Source organism: Schistocerca nitens, chromosome 2, assembly GCF_023898315.1.
Source record: "Schistocerca nitens isolate TAMUIC-IGC-003100 chromosome 2, iqSchNite1.1, whole genome shotgun sequence".
NCBI lineage: Eukaryota > Metazoa > Arthropoda > Insecta > Orthoptera > Acrididae > Schistocerca > Schistocerca nitens.
This window is the reverse complement of record NC_064615.1, coordinates 2,862,157-2,884,306: the sequence shown is the minus strand read 5'-3', so window position 1 is coordinate 2,884,306 and position 22,150 is coordinate 2,862,157. Positions and strand designations below refer to the sequence as shown.

Here is a 22,150-nt window from a genome sequence, read left to right as displayed (position 1 = left end):
TGCCTCTGCTGCCACTGCCGCAAACATCACCATCAGCCCAGCAGGTTTGCTGCAGATCATGTATGGCATACCACTCCAAAGAAATGGGAGGAGGGGATGGGATGGGATGGGTTGTTTGGGGGAAGAGACCAAACAGCGAGGTCATCGGTCTCATCGGATTAGGGAAGGATGGGAAAGGAAGCCGGCCATGCCCTTTCAGAGGAACCATCCTGGCATTTGCCTGGAGCGATTTAGGGAAATTATAGAAAACCTTAATCAGGATGGCCAGATGGAGGATTAAACCGTCGTCCCCCTGAATGTGAGTCCAGTGTAGAGGAGGGGGTGTATGTCACCTGTGTGGCCCTCTGAGATCACTTCATCCACAAACCTGATAATGGCAACACAGTTGATTGTTGGACACCAAGAATTGGCAGTATACCCATGTATTGTTCTGTCAGTAAATACAGCAGGAGCACCTAAAGAGTCATATGTTCTAATCTCCCTTTCTTCTCAAACAGAAGGTCAAACTGACAGGTTATTTTTGACATCTTAGGTTATGTGTCTGCAGTTTCGTACTTAGTTGTTCTGAATGTGAATTCAGATCTTTACACATTCTATTAATTTCCTTTTTTTTAACTGTGTGAAACAATATCAGATTATCTATGTGTCTACTAAGCTACCACCACTTGATGGGTACATGTATTTCACATGTATATATTTTCAAGTAGTTACACCAAGCAAATCTGATCTCTGTAGTCAAACATAAAGTGATGCTTTTGAGAAGAAAATCATAACAACTTACTGTGGATCAACATTTGCTGTAGCCTCATCAAGAACAAGAACTCTGTTATTTCTCAGGATTGCCCGAGCAAGGCATATCAATTGTCGCTGTCCCACACTGAGGTTACTGCCTCCTTCATACACCCGAAATTCCAAAGAGTCAAAAGCATCCTTGAGCTCTACCTAAATATTTGAAAGAAAGTAGTTTTTGTAAAAACAGAAATACATAAATGCGAACAATATTTGAGATAAGAGAAAGGTATCAATTAACTCACTATCAAATAGTACAATTAAATAGTACAAGGGTCACATACATTATTAGAAAGATATTGAATCACTAATATTATTAACTATCATATAATTCATATCTCAGCAAAAATAAGGACAGAAACCTGAAACAAAGTGTAATAAGTGCAAATGTACCATATTTATCAGTTCACTGTTACTTCCATCTTCATTTGTATTCATCACTCTCCAGCAGTTGTACATTTTAAATATTTTTCCCTATTTCTCACCCTCCCCTTTCTCCCAACAAAAGTAATCCACACTTGAGAATAGGTAAATTTGGCAAAATAATTATTAACTGCCTTTATATAAATATGGTATGTAGTCATGGAATATATTAATAATATTTTACCAATACATAGAAATAATGGATTATGTTATGTCTCATATAATAATTTTGCTTGAAAAGCTTAGCTGCTGTAAGAAGAATGTCCATAGGCGCAAGATCTACAAGATATGTGTATTAATCTCATGTGCTTCTAAAGGAGTACAACACTGGTGTATTTCCTAGGTGGCCTGTTTAGTTCAAACTTCTAGAAAATGGAAATGCTGGGTACCTGGTAAGAAGCTAGTGTGATTCTTATGAACACACATGGCAACCAGTATGCCATTGGAAATTACAGACTTAGGTCTAGCAGTACATCATGGAATTTCTGTTTTTGTTATAATATCTACTGTCACTAAGACATTACAGAGCTTGTTGATGAAATACTTTTGTTGTGTGTGCTATTGGAGTAAGTTAGTAAAAAAGACTGAAATGTATTTAGAGTGCATCAGTCGTATGAAACTCAGAGTGGTGGTTATGCCAATGAAACAACAGGGTGGATGTTAGATGAAGACAGCAATGAATAAAGTTGTAAAAATTCATACTGAATTCATCTAAAGTAATTAAAGATCAAACACTAATAAAGTTGAACAATCAGAAAGTAAAGCAAACAATTTACATGGAAAAATTGACAATGTTATCATGTCTACTACAAGCTAGAGTAACCAAACAAAAGCGCTGGCAGGTCGATAGACACGCAAACAAACAGAAACATACACACAAAATTCAAGCTTTCGCAACAAACGGTTGCTTCATCAGGAAAGAGGGAAAGACGAAAGGATGTGGGTTTTAAGGGAGATGGTAAGGAGTCATTCCAATCCCGGGAGCGGAAAGACTTACCTTAGGGGGAAGAAAGGACAGGTATACACTTGCACACACACGCATATCCATCCGCACATACACAGACACAAGCAGACCAAATGCTGGGAAATGCTGGCCTTTACAAATGTCTGCTTGTGTCTGTGTATGTGCGGATGGATATGCGTGTGTGTGCAAGTGTATACCTGTCCTTTTTTCCCCCTAAGGTAAGTCTTTCCGCTCCCGGGATTGGAATGAATCCTTACCCTCTCCCTTAAAACCCACATCCTTTCGTCTTTCCCTCTTTCCTGATGAAGCAACCATTTGTTGCGAAAGCTTGAATTTTGTGTGTATGTTTGTGTTTGTTTGTGTGTCTAACGACCTGCCAGCGCTTTTGTTTGGTAAGTCTCATCATCTTTGTTTTTAGATATATTTTTCCCACGTGGAATGTTTCCCTCTATTATATACAAGCTAGAGTAAGCTGCTTCGATGGTATCCTGAATGTTTATTGACAATGTTAACAGTTACTGAGCAACTCATGTTGCACAAGAGTGAGATATAACAAAGAAGGTGTGTAACTTTGATGTGAACATATCACCAGATACATTTTCCTACACTCAGAGAACAGATCATTGTGGACAACAAAATTTAACATCTAGGGTATGCCCAAGAAACTAAAGGCGATACTTGGAAATAATTTACAGAGAGTTTGATATCATTTTAATAACTTTAACCATGTGTTAACAGAAGATCTCAAAGTTTGTACCAATTTTCTACATGTATTCAAGCTATCACAAAAAACGCCAGATTTTAGTTTTTTATGCTACTGTATGCATTTCATATTTCACAGGAGAAATTACTCTGTCATACATTATATAGCATGAAATTTTGTACCGAATGAGTAGATATCTGATCTATCACATTAAGTTTGCTGATACATGATCTACACAAGCTTGAGAAATTAATTTTTTCGAGGTTTTCTAAAGTTACATGTTAGTGAGATTTTAGTGTGTTCCACAAATTAAATTTGGATTCTGTGAGAAGTATCCATAGGGTTAATGTTGTACAACTTCAAGTTCTATGTTTCAGGATACTTATAAAAGCCACATTCTGTTACTTCAACATCTACATCTACATACACTCTGCAAGTCACCGTACGATGCATGGTGGAAGGTACCCTGAACCACAAATAGACATTTCCTTTCCTTTTCCAATCTATATGCCTCTGTATGAGCCCTAATTACTTGTATCTTATCTTCACAGTCCCTATGCAAAATGTATGTTGGCGGCAGCAGGATCGTTCTGCAATCAGTGTATGAGCCCTAATTACTTGTATCTTATCTTCATGGTCCCTATGCAAAATGTATGTTGGCAGCAGCAGGATCGTTCTGCAAATCAGCTTCAAACGCTGGTTCTATAAACTTTGCCGATAGTGTTCTTCAAAATGAACATCATCTTCCCTCCAGAGATTCCCATGATAGGACATGCATCGAAGGTTACATTTTGTCCTGCAGAGAATTTCTTCACATGTTTGAAACAAGTAGCTTTATATTTTACTTTGTGAAAAGATTCAAATGAAAGTTGCTAGTTAAAATATAGTTTCAGGTAAGTTAAAATATAGTTTCGGGTAAGCTAGCATTAAATCTATTTGGTGCTATTTAGAAATGTTCTGGAAAGCAACATATTTTTGTAGAATTCTCTATATGTCACACTATTTATGCTATAAAGGCATAGGTCTAGTTAGACAGGCTTGATTCCAAGAAGGGGGCCACCTGCAGCAATATATACACCTAACATTGAGCCACAATGTTGCCATCTGCCTCTCAGTAGGTGGCCTGATGCTTACTATAACAAGTAGCACTTCAGTATGTGGCAAACATGATTTTAGCAGCCACAGATGCACAACAGATTTGGTCTCGTGTGTATAAATACTGCCTATCTGGTCAGGTTGGTCATTGGTTCGTATGTCAGCTTCTGTCGTGAGGCCGTCACTCACATCAGGCTGCTGCCAGCCAGATGCAGGTCTGGTATTTACACCTGGGTGCCTCTGCTGTCTCACAGTGACCCAGCCACCAGAAAGCCTCACTGTGGCCGGGTCCAGCCTCTGAGCTGCTGGGCACTCACTATCACCAGCCGGTGCATCTTGGGCAGGGCTGCCTCGCTACCAATGTAACAAAACCAGCTAGTCGCATCAGCATCTGACACAGAACTGGGTCACATTTTGAGGGATTTGCTGTTTTTAGAAAAGGAAAGGTCCAAAAAATTTAAAAATCTTCTGATCTCCTGTAAATAAAATGGTTAAAATTATTTTCACCATTGTGTTAGATATTTCCAACTAAAGCCTCTTTTTTGTCCTATGTTCCTTGACCTAGATTAATAATTTGGAATGGGAACAGAAGATGAATTTCACAGGCTACAGAATGACGTTCAAAAGTAGTGGGATGGTATCAACAAAATTATTATGCAATATCAGTTATAGAAGAAAATCAAATATTAAATGCTTTCTGGTATTAGCACTTAGTTTAATTTTAAAATGTAGTTTAACTTTGTAATGAGCAAACTGATGTTTTATTATTATTATTGTTATTGTTATTATTATTTTCGATTATTCCCATTTAAGAGAGCGTTTGAACTTGAATTCCTTTATGATGATTGTTTATGTTTCTTCTGAGCCCAAATTTTCTTCATGTGTTCACTGTGTTGTTTCTTTCGCTCCGCTGTCCATTTGCATCCTGGTCTCTTCTGTGTTGTGGTGTCAAATTTATGTTTTTTGATGATGTTCCTGAATTCAGTTCTAATTTCTGCATCGTTTACTGTTATGTGTGCTTGTCTGAGGTCCTCTTCAACTTCTTTTATCCATTTTGTTTTTCCCCTGCCTGAGTTGATGACTTTAAAAATTCACTTTGAAATTCTCTTTTCTTTCATCCTGTGAATATGTCCATAGAACTGCATTCTTCTTTTCCTTATTGTATCTGTAATCTTGTCTGTGTATTTATATAATTCTGATGTTGGTCTCTTCTTCCAGATTCCTTGCTCTTGTATCGGGCCAAAAATTTTCCTGAGAATTTTCCTTTCTTGTTTCTCTATTTCTTTGATTTTAGTTTGCCCACCTATTTGTGTTGTTTCAGATGCATACAGTGCCTCCGGAAGTACGACAGTGCTGTAGTGTCTCAATTTTGCGTTAATGGATATGGACTTTTTGTTATAATAGTTCCACGTGAGTTTATATGCTTTCTGTAGTTTTTTTATTCTTTCCTCATTGGCCTTTAGGTTGATCCCTGACGGCTGGATGATTTCTCCCAGGTACTTAAAATGTGGTACGATTTTCCCATGGGTTGTCACAATAGGCAATTTATCTTGTGGCACTCTTTCTATGTACTGGGTTTTCTCATACGAGAAAATGTTTTATTATATTATTATTATTATTATTATTATTGTAACAGATTATGAATGTACGGAAACAGCAGATCACACATTTCATATTGCCACAGACAGATTAAACATCACTGCAATTTAATGGTAATAAATAACAAAAGGACAGAATATGTTTTAGAAGACTATACAACCTCTTCAAGAGCACTCCATAGTTGGTGATCTTTGAACTCTTCAAAAGGATCCAAGTTATAGCGAAGAGTTGCTGAAAACAGAACTGGTTCCTGAGGGATGATTGAAATTCGTTTCCTGAGATCATGTAAACCCATAGACTGTGTGTTAACATCATCAATATAAATAGCGCCTTCAAGTTTGGCCAGTCGAAATAGTGCAGCAATGAGAGATGATTTTCCAGCTCCAGTTCTACCAACAATGCCAACCTGAAATTGAAGTTAGCAAATTAATGTTATATTTCAACTAATATGGACTCTGTTCACTTTCTCAGTCGTTAATGTTAAATGTCCACTTGTATATCATAACACTTATAAGTTAAGAAAAATGTATATAACTAAATTTCAACGAGGCACAATACATATAATTCACAATTTTTCACAGAATCCACAATCTGAAAAATAGTCTTTTCAATGAGATGCAAGAAGTAAATAGCATCAAGTTCCTAGGACTGCATATGGATCATATTCTTTAACTCGAAAACCCACATCCTAAAGTTAATGAAGCACTTTATTTCAGCCGCATTTTCAGTATGCAAGATCACAGCAACAGGTGATTTAAAAGTGAAGGAATTGATTTATTCTTCACATTTTAATTCACTAATGGGTTAAGAATAATTTTTTGGATACCAGTAACTCAAATTACACAGATATTAATATTTGCAGAATACAGAGCAGTGTAATCAGAATTATATTTGGTATTAGTTCTTCAGCATCCTGCTGAAATATTTTCAAATACTTGTAATTTTGACAACTATTTTATAATACGTACATTCATTATGTAAAATTCTGATAGCATATTTCTCTTTTCTAAAAAAAAAGTCAAAGTGTGAAAATAATACTAGGACCAGAAACAATGCCTACAAAGACTTCACAGATCATACATTAATATTGAATATTAAGTGCTTGTTGGTAATGTGGTGGAGTTGAAAACTGAAATTTATCTTTAAATGCAAACATTTTAAGTTAAGTATGCTTGTGACCATTGCGAATGTCAACTGAAAATAGAAATTTTGTAACCAGTCATATTTATATATATAATACTTCCCACTACATGTTTCAGAGAATTGTACGTCCTCTATCAAGTGAGTTAATGCCAATTAATAACAGTTGTATTTATGGCACATACTGTATATTGAACCAAGAAAAGATAATGTTTAGCTCAGTGTATAGTAACATGTGAAACAGCGATATGAATAGTGCAATGTGATTTTCAGGTACTATATTTATGTGGGTATACTTAAATTTATTCACTGGTCAAAATTAAGAGTTTTATTCAAAAGATAGCTGTTGTTTAAATTCCTATACCACATTGAGATATTTTACTTCTACATATAAATTATGATTACTTCTTGTTTCATGATAATGGTCTGCACTGTTCATGTTGTAAATGGAGTAATTCTTAGCAATGAAGCATATAATTAAAAATAAGTAATTAGCTTAGCATAATGCTTGCTTAAACAGCTTCCTGCAATAGTGTGTAGGAATATTTATGATTATGATGACTCTTTTTGTGTGAGCTGAAAACTGTAATTGTTTATAACTGCTTATCCCAGAAGATGATGTGATATGTCACAAGTGAATCAAAGTAGCACAAGCAATTTTTATATCCACAACTTCACATCTTTTTCTTGGTTTAGTGTAACTGAAAGCGTGTGTCTTTTTGATGTTGAATGTCAGACAATTTGAAGTTATCCACTCTAGAAGCTCTGCAAAGTTAGGGAAGCAGTGTTCTCCAATTCACAGCTAGATGAAGCATTCATCATAAGAGTGGTGTGGTCTACGAGCAAAATGAAATATGATATCTTTTCTGACATGTACACCATGTAATGTCCTTTATAAAGATCAAGAGTAGTAATGATCCAAACACAAACCCAACATAACCTCACAATTCATGTTATCCTAGACAGAGGTGGCAGTTGTCATCTGCTGTCTGTCATCTAGACACAATCTGAACCACAGCCCTACAAATCATCCTGAGCCATAATTCTCTGGCATCTTGAGTAAATAGTCAACAGATCAAAAGTTTCACAAAAGAATCCAACTAGCAATCTTCCATTGTTTACGAATTCTAGATGTATGTTACAGATGAAAATAATAATAATTACTATTGTAATATAATAATAATAATAACTTTATTGAACATCAGATGACACAAGAACAATTTTTCTGAATTCATCAGTTTGTAACAAGTGAATATACATATGTCCCTATTTTTTCTTGTTATGAACAATGATGTAACAAGACAGGTTTACAAGTATTTTACTTACAGGTGGGGCTTGTTATAAAGGTACAGAGCTTTTCACCTTAGTGACTAGTATTTTAGTTTAGTTATTTAATAAATGTCTGAACAAAAACTGGGTGAAAATATTCTGGCTTTAAATTTTGCAGTGGTGAGAGATGTGACTGATCTCAGTAATGTATTGGCAAGCTTCAATCCTGTATACAGTGGGTTTCGTTCATATGATGCAGTTCTATGGCTTATGAGATGGACTGGTCACTGCTTCTGTGTTGTGTTTGTGCAGGTCATAATTTACATTTTGTTTAAGTGTTCAGGCCAATGTGATTGATTTAACTGAGCACCTTCAAAAGAACACTGAAGGAACATATCATCTCTGGATGTTGGTGGTATAAGGTGAAGCAGTACTTGCATTTAAATTTGTAGACAAATGTAAATATAATGCATGTGGAAACAAATTTACTGAAAGAAGGAAAGAGAAACATGTGCTGTGCTGCAAGTATGGAAAAGAACATATGGACTAAGTGTATTTGTTGCAAATATGATTTAAATGATTTTCACTATGTATAATTGTCTCAACTTTATGCAGTACATTTAAACATACATGATCTAAAAACACTAGTTTTCACTTTATATAAATGCATTTTAGCATTTTCAGCAATATGGCAAAAAAACTTAACTTTGTCTATTTTCCTTGTGTATCCAATACTGCTGCAAAAATTAATGCAGGCTATTAGAATATACGGCAACGGCCTTGCTGCAGTGAATACACCGGTTCCCGTGAGATCATCGAAGTTAAGCGCTGTCGGGCGTGGCCGGCACTTGGATGGGTGACCAGCCAGCCACCATGCGCTGTTGCCATTTTTCGGAGTGCACTCAGTCTCGTGATGCCAAGTGAGGAGCTACTCGACCAAATAGTAGCGGCTCCGGTCAAAGAAAACCATCATCACAACCGGGAGAGCAGTGTGCTAACCACACGCCCCTCCTATCCGCATCCTCAACCGAGGATGATACGGCGGGTGGATGGTCCTGATGGGCCACTTGTGGCCTGAAGATGGAGTGCTTTTTTTTTTTTTTTTTTTTTTTTTAAAAATTACAATATATCATCATTGCAAATATGAGATGGTACTCATGTATTATGGACTGCTTATCATGCGTTGCTGTCATTCAGTATAAATTACGGAATAAAAGTATGGGCTGACACAACTCAAGCAAACCTTTACAAACTTTTGAAGCTACAGAAGAAAGCTTGAAGAATAAGTTTTGGTGAAAAATCATGAGACTCATGCCATGATATGTTCCTTCAAACTGGGATTGCTATTGGTTATCTGCTATCATTATATAAAAAAATTGTTATTATGTATCATTGAAAAAATTCCAAAGAAATTTGTTTACTTTGAATAATACTGGCAACATGACATGTCTAATATCATTGTGGAATATGATCTATGGACAAAAAAATCAACTATAACTATTTAAAATTATATATCTAAAAATAAAGATGATGTGACTTACCAAACAAAAGCGCTGGCAGGTCGATAGACACACAAACAAACAGAAACATACACACAAAATTCAAGCTTTTGCAACCAACGGTTGCTTCATCAGGAAAGAGGGAAGGAGAGGGAAAGATGAAAGGATGTGTGTTTTAAGGGAGAGGGTAAGGAGTCATTCCAATCCCGGAAGCGGAAAGACTTACCTTAGGGGGAAAAAAGGACAGGTATACACTCGCGCACACACACACACATATCCATCCGCACATACACAGACACAAGCAGACATTTGTAAAGGCCCAAACTCTTTGCCTTTACAAATGTCTGCTTGTGTCTGCGTATGTGCGGATGGATATGTGTGTGTGTGCGAGTGTATACCTGTCCTTTTTTCCCCCTAAGGTAAGTCTTTCCGCTTCCGGGATTGGAATGACTCCTTACCCTCTCCCTTAAAACCCACATCCTTTCGCCTTTCCCTCTCCTTCCCTCTTTCCTGATGAAGCAACCGTTGGTTGCAAAAGCTTGAATTTTGTGTGTATGTTTGTGTTTGTTTGTGTGTCTATCGACCTGCCAGTGCTGTTGTTTGGTAAGTCACATCATCTTTGTTTTTAGATATATTTTTCCCACATGGAATGTTTCCCTCTATTATATTCATATCATTATTTAAAATTATACATATTTATAACAGCTAATATCCCACTATCGGGATTACATCATGGTATGAGTCTCCTGGTTTTGCGCCAAAAATCATTCTTACAACTTTCTTCTGTATCTTTAAAAGTTTGTAAAGGATTGCTTCAATTTTGTCACATCATACTTCTATTCCATAATTTGTACTGGATGACAGCAATGAACGATAAGCAGTCCACAGTGCAAGGGTATCATTGCAGTATTTGCTGAGCACATTTATTGCAAATATATTTTTAGGCAGTTTGTTTGACAGAGAGTGAAAATGCAAAATTGAGTGGGGTTAAAATCAATCACTGCTGTTTCCTTGGTGCTGGCACTAAAATGATTTTCCTTGAGGAACTCAATTATTTAATTTGTAATACAAGCTGCATTATATTTATAATTTATGCTTGCACACAATAGATGTATCATCAATGTACAGAATTATCTTTGAATTTGGGGAGACAGTCCAAGCTCCTGAGATAGTGATCATTTATGGTATGTGGTGTGCTTGCTTGTGTGAATGAATGTGTGTGTGTGTGTATCCTTTACTGAAGAAGGCTTTGGGCAAAAGCTAAATTGTAACAGTTTTTTTGTTGTGCCTGTCAGCGGCTCAATGTGTCATCTTTACAGTGAGTAGCAATCTATGCTTTTCCCTATATTATTGATATTCCAATCTTGTGTTTCCATTGTTTAATATTTCATGTAACTTACATAAATCTAGAAAAGAAGGGGTCCTGATACCGAGGCCTGGGGTACTACATGTATTATACTGTATCAGTGTTGCTAGATCTGTGTGTGCCACTCACAATTCTTAATTGCACAAGCTGCTTTCTCTTAGATAAGATTCTATTAGATCATGAAAAATATCTCTGACGCCTAAGTGCCATAACTTCTCTAGATGTACTGTTATACTGAGATGGTTAAATGCCTTTTCCAAGATCAAGGAATATACTTATACTGTATTCCTTGTTCTCAATGGCAGCTCTTACCTCAGCAATATACTATGTGGCAGTTATCACAGTTGATTTGTTTTAAATGAAAGCACTGTGATTTTCAATGATTAGATTATATTTATTTTAAAATGTGACAGTTCTGTTGTATATTACCTTTGTTGAAAACTGGGGTTACCAGGGCTATTTTCAGCCGGCCAGAAAAACTTCTTGCTGTTAAGATGTTATTAACGACAATGAAAAAGAGTCAAGATACGTTGCCAATGCAGGATTTTAGGAAGTCCATATTTAGCCCATCACATCCCACAGACTTTGAATTTTGTGATGCCTTTACTATGCCCTTTATTTCATTACTATCTATTGGGGTGGCATATGCATTGTATGTAGCACTACCTTTAAAATTATATTTATGGTTACTGAACTTATCATTGATAGATTTACCAACAGAAGAGAAATATTCATTAAAGATATTTGCAACATTCTGTTGGCATTCTATTACAGTACCACTGTGCTTATAATGAGGTCATTCTGAACTCCATTCGGAAGCTATTTATAACATTCAAAATGTTATCAACAGTATTGCTTCCATTATTTAATGTGTGAGCTACATGTTTGCTTCTTGTGTCTGCTAGTAGGCCTTTATAATATTCATGATATCTATTGAAAGCTTCTTTCAGCTAAATATTTTCATAGTTTTCTAACATTTTGCATTGGAGCAGTGTTAACTTTTTCCTTGCTTGTACAACTTCACAATCTATCTAGGAACTTTTCTGCATATTTTGATTATTTTTTTCTGTCATGGTTTTTGTTGAGCATGTGATGTCAAAATAGTAGAAGAAGTCACTAGGAAAATTTTCATACATGCAACAGTTTCTTCTTTCAGTCCATGCTGCACATCCTAACTCATGGTTGAGTTTTTTGATATTTTCATCACGCTTTGTTCTTTTTGTTATGTGTCTTCTCATTTTACTTGGTGAAGGATTTATATTATACAGACATTGAAATTCCACAGCATGATGGTCAAAGACAGCAAGTTGGAGGACAGTTGTCTCACAAATAAACATATCTATATTAGTGATAATATTATCCAGGCAGGTTCTAGTGCCACCTACCTCTCTAGCTGGTTCCTTAATCAGTAAATTTAAATTAAATCCATCTAATAAGCGCTGTAATCTTTTTGTGGTGGAATTATTGGGTAGTGTGTCAGTACTGATGTCACCAATTATGACTATATTCACCTAGCCATTTTTCCCAGAGCATTTACCATCTGACTCTACAAGCAGGTGATAAAGATTAGCTAGAAAAATATCTTTACTTGCACATGGAGGTCTGTATGAACCCACAATTATAATATGTTGCCTTGCCCATCTGTAGTTCATGGTGTCATAAAAGATGAATATGACAGGAAACTGCAGTTGTGAAAGGAGTGAGACACAACTGTAACCCCTCCTCTGTGTTAATCAACTTGTACATTGAGCAATCAGTAAAGGAAACCAGAGAGAAATTTGCAAAGGGAATTAAAATTCAGGTGGGATAAAAACTTGGAAGTTTATCAGTGACATTGCAGAGGTGGCAAAGGACTTGGAATAACAATTAAATTAAATGAATAGTGCCCTGAAAAGATGTTATAAAATGAACATCAACAAAAGTAAAACAACAGTAATTAAATTAAATGAGACAATGCTGTGTAAATCTGGTTAAGAAATAAGACGCTAAAAGATTATATGAGTTTTGCTATTGGGGTACCAGTTATAGTCAAAGTATAAAGGATATATAATGCAGATTGGTAATAGCAAGTAAGCATTTATAAATAAGAGAAAATTGTTAATAATGGATATAAATTTAAGTGCTAGGAACTCTTCTCAGAAGACATATGTCTGAAACGTAGCCTTGTACAAAAGTGAAATGAGGACAATAAACAGTTCAGACAGCAATAAAATAAAAGCTTATGAAATTTGATACTACAAAAGATTGCTGATGATTAGATGGGTAGATCAAATAACTAATGAGGTGGTACTGAACCAGATTTAGGGAAAAAAGAAATTTATGGTAGAACCTGACTAAAACAAGAGATTGGTTGATAGGACACATCCTAAGGCATAAGGGAACTGTTAGTTTGGTAACCGAGGCAAATCTGGAGAGAGAGGATGAAAATTGTAGGGGGAGACCATTGCTTGAATACAGCAAGCTTGCTCAGTTGCAGAAATAATTCACAGATGAAAAGCTTTATATCAGTGTGAGTGCATTTTAGTGTATCTGTGGTTGTGTATGTGAGAGTATGTATTTACACTAGAAAAAAAACATAGTTTGAAAATTAGTTAAGTCTCTGTGCTGTCGCATATGTCCATGCACCATACGTCAATCAGCTATGTATGAGCAGTTGCCTTTTCTTATTTTTTAAAAATACAAATAACTCTTTAGTTGGATTTGGGAAAACATAAAACTTGTTGACAGTGAAGTGAAACAAACTTCCAACCGTGTTTCAAGCAAAAGCAGACCCAAAAAATTACCAAAGAGAAATGGAGATTTTTTATGGATTATTCCAAGGAATCCCAACTGCCACCTAACAGAGATTCCGGGGCTGGAAAAACAATTAAATGTTCTCCATTGCCCCATAAAACTGTACTCCTCCCCTCCTGTAACAAAAAATGTGTCTTATTTCTGCACTTAAATGTCAGGTCTCTGGAAAATAAAGCTAATGAGCTTGGTATACTATTAAAAAGTAATGAAAGAATGATTTTATGTGTAAACGAACATTGGTTAAAGGAAGAAAATATAAGACTGTATGTACCATCAGGTTTCAAATAACATCTACATCTACATAGATACCCTGCTAGCCACCAAGTGGTGTGTGGCAGAGGGCACAATTTGTGCCTAAGTCATATTTCCCCCCCTCTGTTCCACTCGCGGATCATGCGAGGGAAAAACAACTGTCTGAACACCTCAGTACGAGCTCTTATTTCCCTTATCCTTGAATGATGATCATTATGCAATTTTAAAGTTGGTGGTAATAATATATGCTCTACATCCTCGGTGAAGATTTGATTTCGGAATTTAGTGAGCAGCCCCTTCTGTTTAGCACGTCATCTATCTGCAAGTGTGTCCCACTTCAAACTTTCTATGAGATTTGTAACGCTATCGCGATGGCTAAATGTGCAAGTCACGAATCCTACCACTCTTCTTTGGACCTTCTCAATCTCGTGAATCAGACCCAACTGGTAAGAGTCCCATACAGACGAACAATACTCTAAGACTGGATGAACTAACGTATTGTAAGCTATTTCCTTTGTTTAAGGACTGCATCGCTTCAGGATTCTACCTTACCCGTTACTTGTGTAATCTGATCATTCCATTTGAGATCATTTCGAATAGTCACACCCAGATACTTGACAGATGTTACCGCTTCCAAAGACTGATAATTTATTTTGTACTCATACATTAATGGGGATTTTCGCCTTGTTATACGCAGTAGGTTACACTTACTAATATTGAGAGATAACTGCCAGTCATTACACCACGCATTTATTTTCTGCAAATTCTCATTGATTTGTTCACAGCTTTCGTGTGATGCTACTTTCATATAGACTACAGCTACATACTACTGCAGACCCAGTGAACCTTATGTTGGTTCATCCACACATGTTAGCAATGATCTAGGCTTAAAGTTTTCTGTTCTTGAGGTTAGTGACTTATGTGTTAAAGGTGTTTTTGAACCAGCTGCTTTGATTACACCTAGTATACAGCTCATAACTGTATCTTTATATCACACTCCTGAAAGTAATGTAGAACAATTTATAGAATGTTTAAAAAACTTGCAATCAGTATACAAAAGTATAATAAATACAAAATATTAATTTTTGGGGATCTAAACATAGACATTAGGAAAATGACAGACAGAAATGTTAATTTAGTAAATATGTTAACATCCTATTATCTCTTTTGTGCTAATGAAAGTCCTACAAGGCGTTTCTCCTGTCTTGACAATCCAATAATAAATGTATACAAATGTGATTTTGAGCTAGGCTTATTTAATGTCGATTACCTGTCAGACCATGAGCGATATGGGTGAAACTAATTACTGAAAAACCAAAAGAAGACCAGGAACAAACTCAGTGTGTGAGACTATTTACAGATAGAAATATTAGCAAATATAGAAAAGAACTTAAGTCTATAGATTGGAATTCTGTGATTGGAATTCTGTCATACATTCCTCCAGAAATGCCGATGAAGCCTTCAGCACATTCCTCAAAATCATTTCTGAAACCTTCCATACATGCTGTCCACTGGTTAAAAAACAAAACAACAAAAAAGTCAGGAAACCTAGCCACTCAACTTTACAGAAGTGATTTTCATCTCAATTACAAAGACTGAGACTATTGGTAATTACTTGCCACGATAAGGTCAAAAAGGGAGCAGTAGATAAAGAAACTTACAAAAACCTGAAAAGAAAATACAGGTCTGAAATTAAAATAGCCAAGTGTAAGGCAAATGGTGATTTCATTACAAAATCACACAATAAATGTAAGGCTGCATGGAAAGTGATAAAAGCAGAGGTAGGTATGGGTATGAACTATAAAGACAACACAAATGCTACTAACATCACTGCTGATGATTTCCATCACTTTTCTGTCAACTCTGCCAAACTTAGCCTCTCAACTCAGGGCAACCAGAAATCCAGTTCTACACATACACCTATTTCTCACCGCACATCTGGCAGAAATTTTCAACAAAACATTACAAACATAGTGTCAGCTTGTAAATGGAGAGAAGTACAAGTAATTGATATAATTAAAGCAACCTCTAAATTAGGATACTCCAGATCTGAAGATGTTTATGGCCTGTCAAACTTTGTAATTAAAAAAAAATTGTAGATATCCTCTTTGCATACTGATAAACTGGACGCTCTCTCATGGACACTTTCCAGAATGTCTCAAAATGACAGTTGTCATACCATTTTACAAAAAGGGTGACAAGTCCTGTATCAATAATTATAGATCAATTTCACTTGTGCCTATTCTCTCAAAAATAATAGGAAATCGCATAATGCAGCAAGTATGCATACACCTATCAGAAAATAATATATTAAATGATTCTCAGTATGAATTTAAGTCAAACTTATCAACAGTCAAAGCAGTTGAAAACCTTATCTCTTTTGTACTAATCTCATTCGAGTCAGAATTATCTGCTGAAGCCATTTTCATTGACCTGAGTAAGGCTTTTGACTCAATTAACCACAAATTATTATTAGATATACTGTGTTGGTATGGAATCAAGCACTTGGAACTCTCACTAATTGAATCATACCTCATCAATAGAAAACAAATTGTAAAGTATAATGGCCAAAAGTCACAGACTCTAAGTATAAAATGAGCTGTTCCTCAGGGCTCAGTGCTTGGCCCTTTACTATTTACATTATTTGTGAATGACTTTCCGAGTAACTTTGCCCTGTAAATCTATCCTATATGCTGATGACATGACATTAGCTAATTCTGGAAATGATATAAACAAATTGAAGGAGGAAAATGAAGAATGTCTCAAAAATCTAGTATCTGGTTTAAAGCTAATGAGTTAAGTACGAACCATGAAAAGACTGTCAAGATAATCTTCAGTCTATCAAACAGTAACACTGAGTTATCATCTGTTAAACTACTAGGAATACACGTTGACTCGAAATTAACGTGGGACATACATACAGATTACGTATGTTGAAATTTATCACGAGTTATCTACCTATTAGCCAAACTACACACTTGTGTTACACAAGACTTATTACTTCATTCATACTACACCTTCTTTGACTGTCATCTACAATATGGCATTCATTTATGGGGTAACTCCCCAGGAGCCAAAAAAATTTTCACTTGGCAGAAAAAAGCAATTAGACGTCTTTATGGAATCACTGACAACAAGACCTCATGTAGACCTTATTTTAAAGACTTAAAAATTCTCACAGTCCCATCTCTTTACATATATTGTTGCCTATTAAACATAAAAGAAAACTTAAACCACTACTCTATAAGGAAATCTGTTCATCAACACAATACTCGACAAACAAATATGATTGATATACCCACAACCAGGCTTAAGAAAACCCAATCTGGCTATGAATACATAAGCATTAAATTATTCAACACTTTACCCATACAGGCTCATTTGGTTTCACTGGATATTTTCAAAACTAAAACCAAAGTGTTGATGAAGCAAAATACCTTTTATAATATAGAAGAATTTAGGAATAGTTGTAAAGATGACCTAATTTATTGATAAATTAACGCTTACTGCCATGTATAGATATGGGTGTAGAGGCAGCTATAAGCTAATAGGGTACAACGATGCTATATTTTTACCATGTAATATTTTGTTATGTAAAACATTATGTACAAACAGCTGTAATTCTTCTGGTGAGATCAATTGCATGTTAATGCTGTAAGATGGATAAAAATAAATAAATAAATAAAAGTAACAGTCTCAGTTTGTTGGACCACAATGCTGTTGTCTTTAGGAAAATATCAGCCTTATATGATTGTACTGAAATGTAGAATGGTGTATGCAGTATCACCAGTTGTTATACTGAGTGGTGACACTCTTTAAATGTAGATTAATAATTATTGGCCACTTAGTGTTCTTAACTATTCTTCTAAATAGCTGAATACTGTTACAGTGATTTTCTCATGAGACTTCAACTTACCTTGTGTCCAGGTTCTATGCTGAAGTCTAGACCTCTGAGAACTGGTGGATCTGTTGGTATATACTGAAGAGATAGTTTCTCAAATCTAATCGCACCTTGTTTTGGCCATCCTGGAGGTGGTTTTGTTCCTGAAAACATATTAGCAAATGATAACCTTGCAGTTTATTTTGAAATTTTAATATCATCCAGTAGCATGATCCTTGGTAGCCAGTAGTTAATGAAGTAGAATTTTTCAGGAAATGAGTGATTTTCTACTGCAAATTGTTTAACAATGCCATCACATACCATAATAGTTCCAAAAGTTAACCAGATATTTGTTCACAACACTGAAATATAGACACTCATTCCTCAGATTACAAAACAATTAAATTTTTAATAAAAGGCATTCCACAAGAACTGAAGGTTATTAAAAGTGTGGAACCAAAAGAATGAATAGTGGAAACAATATCAGGATATTCATCTGCTTTAAAACTCTGGAAATATGTGCTTCATGATTTATACAAAAGATATGATCCAGTTTCCTATCATTAGAAGTATTGCTGCTGTGTTGTATTATCAGTGAACAACTGAGTATTAATACTATTACAAGCTATGCGGTGTACTGCAAGGCATAAGTTCAAACCTGACCACCAAAAATTATTTGTTATTTAGTATTCTGAAAGATTCTCAAAATTTCCTGTTTTTTATAATGTTTGCATTTTATGAAATGTTTGATGTTTGTACAAACAGCAGTACTCTCTGTCCAAGATTTCAGTCTGTTATGTGTGTATGTTGATGTCTGTGCTTTCACCCTGCTTCTGGATTGGGATTTGTTTGTAATTATAACATGACATTGTTTGATGGAGACACCAGGTACTTCAAAACATCTACATAGCTATGGCTTCAATAAGGCAAAGTAAAAGCCATTGCCTACACAGACAGGAACCGAATACAAGGAGCACACTGTTCCCAAGATCTGTATATTTAAAACACCAATAGATTCCAAACCAACTGTGAGTCAGCTGTAAGACACTAGACAGGGCATGACAAAATGGCTGAAAGTATTTGACCACACTGCCAAATATGAGACGTAGGATGACATGATGTGTTGGGCAAATGTGTACTTTTAGTTGGATGGCATAGCCCAGTAGTAGTTCAAGAATAACAAAGAGAAGATCAATAGCTGGGGAAAATTCCATGCCAAGCTGAAGAAAACTTTAGGTGAAAATCAGCAGCAAGTCTGCTTAGTGGAAGAACAACTGAAAATCAGGGCCCGATGACATGAAGAAATGACACAGTCTTACATGCAGAATTTTGGCCTGATGCCACATTATGAATCCAAATGTAACAGAATAACGGAAGCCAATAAAATCTAACACTTGATGAAAAGAGTCAGTGATGACATGCAGCAACCTCTTCTGGTGCAGGATGTTACGTCAACAGAGGAATGCATCAAGTGGTGCCAGTGCATAGAGGGCACGGAACAGAGGAGAGAGAGAGAGAGAGAGAGAGAGAGAGAGAGAGAGAGAGAGAGAACATCTATGTATGTGTGTTGAGTGAAATAGCTATGACCAACTGGTGAATGTGGTCCGTATGGCTGTTATGGAAGACTACCAAGACCCATCTCTCTCATGTGATATGTTGTAAGAGAATAGATACAGCATTTTATGGCAGGCAGGACTGTCAGACCAAGAAAGCGAGAGATAACTGCAATGAATGTCGACCCCGTTGTTAATATGTAATAGATAGTTTTGATAAAGAGGTCTGTCAAACTTTAGCATGAATCTTTGCCATAAGTTAAAGTCAGGAAGAATGGACTCGGTCAACTCGGACTTATACAGCAGTCAACAACCCAACATCTGATCAATGCATGTACAACCAACTCTGCAAAGTATAATGCTCCACAGAAGAACAGAAATCTGGAGAACAGAAGATATCATGCCTTGCATGATTCCACTGTGAATGCCTTGATGTGGCCCACCACAAATTTCTCTCCTGTGCCAACCTCTTCACCTCAAAGTAGCACTTTCAACAAATGTCCTCAATTACTTGCTGGATGTATTCCAATATCTGTCTTCTTCTACAGTTTTCACCCTCTACAACTCCTTCTAGTATCATGGAAGTTATTCCCTGATCTCTTAACACACATCTTATCATCCTGTCCCTTCTTCTTGTCAGTGTTTTCCATATATTCCCTTCCTCACCAAATCTGTGGAAAATCTTCTTACCGCTTACCTAATCAGTCCATCTAATTTTCAACATTCTTCTGTAGCAGCACTGCTCAAATGCTTCAATTCTCATCTGCTCCAGTTATGCCATATTTCACTACCAGACAATGCTGTGCTCCAAACATACATTCTTAGATATTTCTTGCTCAAATTATGACCTACCGTATGTGTGATGCCCAGTAAACTTCTCTAAGTGTGTAGTGCCCTCTTTGCCAGTGCCATCCTGCTTTCTGTGTCCTCCTTGCTCCAACCATTGTAGGTTATTTTGCTGCCTAGGTAGCAGAATTCCTTGATTTCATCTACTTTGTGAGCCTCAAATTTGATGTTAAGTTTCACGTTGTTCTCATTTCTCCTACTTCTCATTACTTTTTTGTTTTTTCAATTTACTCTAAATCCATATTCTGTACTCATTAGACTGTTAATTCCAGTCAACTGATCCTGTAATTCTTCTTCACTTCCACTCAGGAAATATGTCATCAGCGAATCTTATCACTGATATCTTTTCACTTTGAATTTTGATCCCACTCTTGTACCTTTCTTTTATTTCTGTTGTAGCTTCTTCAATGTATAAATTGAACAGCATTTCATTTTGGTCTTCCAGTCTTAGTGATACCGCATGGTTCTTGTACATATTATATATTACCTGTCTTTAAGTAGCTTAACTCTATTTTACTCAGAATTTTGAATACTTTGCACCATTTCACATTGTCAAATGCTTTTTCTGGGTTGACAGACTCTATGAAAGTGTCCAGAGTTTTCTTCTGTCTTGTTTCCAATATCAACCACAACATCAGAACTGCCTCTCTGGTGCCTTTACCTTTTCTATTGCAAACTGATTATATTATCACCTAAGAGATCCTCAGATTTATTTTCTGTTCTTCTATATATTATTCTTAGCAGCAGCTTGGATGCATGAGTTATCAGGCTAGGCTAATTTTGTGATAATTCTCACACTTGTCAGCTCTTGCTATCTGTGGAATTGCGTGGATGATGTATATCTGAAAGTCTGATGATGTATCACCACTCTCATACACTCTACACACTAACATTAACACTTGTTTTGTTGCCACTTCTCCCAATGAATTTAGAAGTTCCCACTGAATGTTATCTATCCCTTCCACCTTATTTGATCTTAAGTTTTTCAGAGCTCAAAGAGGTCTTTAATATACTCTTTCCACCTATCCGCTCTCTCTTCTACATTTAATAGAGGAATTACCATTGAAGTTTTAATGCTACTGCCCTTTCTTTTAATATCCACTTCTTTGTGCACCCATTCTTCCTCGCTAGTCTCTTAAATTTCAGCCTACTCTTCATCAGTACTAAATTGTGATCTGAGTCTATGTCTGATCCTGGCTATGCCTTACAATTCAATATCTGATTTTGGAATCTCTGGCTGACCATAATATAATCTAACGAACATTTGTGTATCACCCGGTCTTTTCCAAGTATACCTCTTCCACTTGTGATTCTCAATCAGAGTATTCACTATTACTTGCTGAAATTTACTGCAGAACTCAACTAGTCTTTCTCCTCTCTCATTCCTAGTGCCAAGTCCATATTTTCCCATACCCCTTTCTTCCTCTCCTTCCACTACAACTGCATTCCAACCCCGTGACTATTAGATTTTCATCTGCCTTTACGCACTGAATCAGCTGTTCAATATCCTCATATAATTTCTCTATCTGTTCATCTTCTGTCTGTGATATTGGCCTGTATACTTGTGCTGTTGTTGTGGGTATTGGTTTGCTGTCTACTCTGGGGAGAACAACACTATCACTGAGCTGTTCACAGTAACTCACTCCTGCCCTACCTTCCTACTCACAACAAATGCTACTCCCATTATACCATTTCCTGCTGCTGTTGACGCTGCCCGATACTCACCTGACCGTCAACCCTTGTCTTCCCATTTCTCTTCACTGGCTCCCACTGCATCTAGATTGAGCCTTAGCATTTCCCTTTTCCAGATTTTTGAGCTTCCCTACTACATTCGAACTTGTGACACTCCGTGTCCCCACTTGTAGAATATTACCCTTTCAATGGTTGTTCAGTATTTCTCTCTCATGGTCTTCACCCCTTGACAGTCCCCTCCTGGAGATCCAAAAGGGGATTAGTCTTGAATATTTTGCCACTGGGGA

The 22,150-nt window shown here is 36.2% G+C and overlaps 1 protein-coding gene across 2 annotated transcripts in view; it reads right to left on the bottom strand.

The window, feature by feature from the left end:
• Window positions 1-22,150, bottom strand: part of LOC126235662 (probable multidrug resistance-associated protein lethal(2)03659) — a 338,456-nt gene that overhangs the window by 35,366 nt on the left and 280,940 nt on the right. For both annotated transcript variants that reach the window (XM_049944383.1, XM_049944382.1), the window contains exons 20-22: window positions 17,809-17,936; window positions 5,734-5,979; window positions 782-942 (exon numbers count right to left, since the gene is read on the bottom strand). In XM_049944383.1, coding sequence (XP_049800340.1) covers window positions 782-942; window positions 5,734-5,979; window positions 17,809-17,936 — 535 coding nt within the window. The remainder of the gene's footprint in view (window positions 1-781; window positions 943-5,733; window positions 5,980-17,808; window positions 17,937-22,150) is intronic.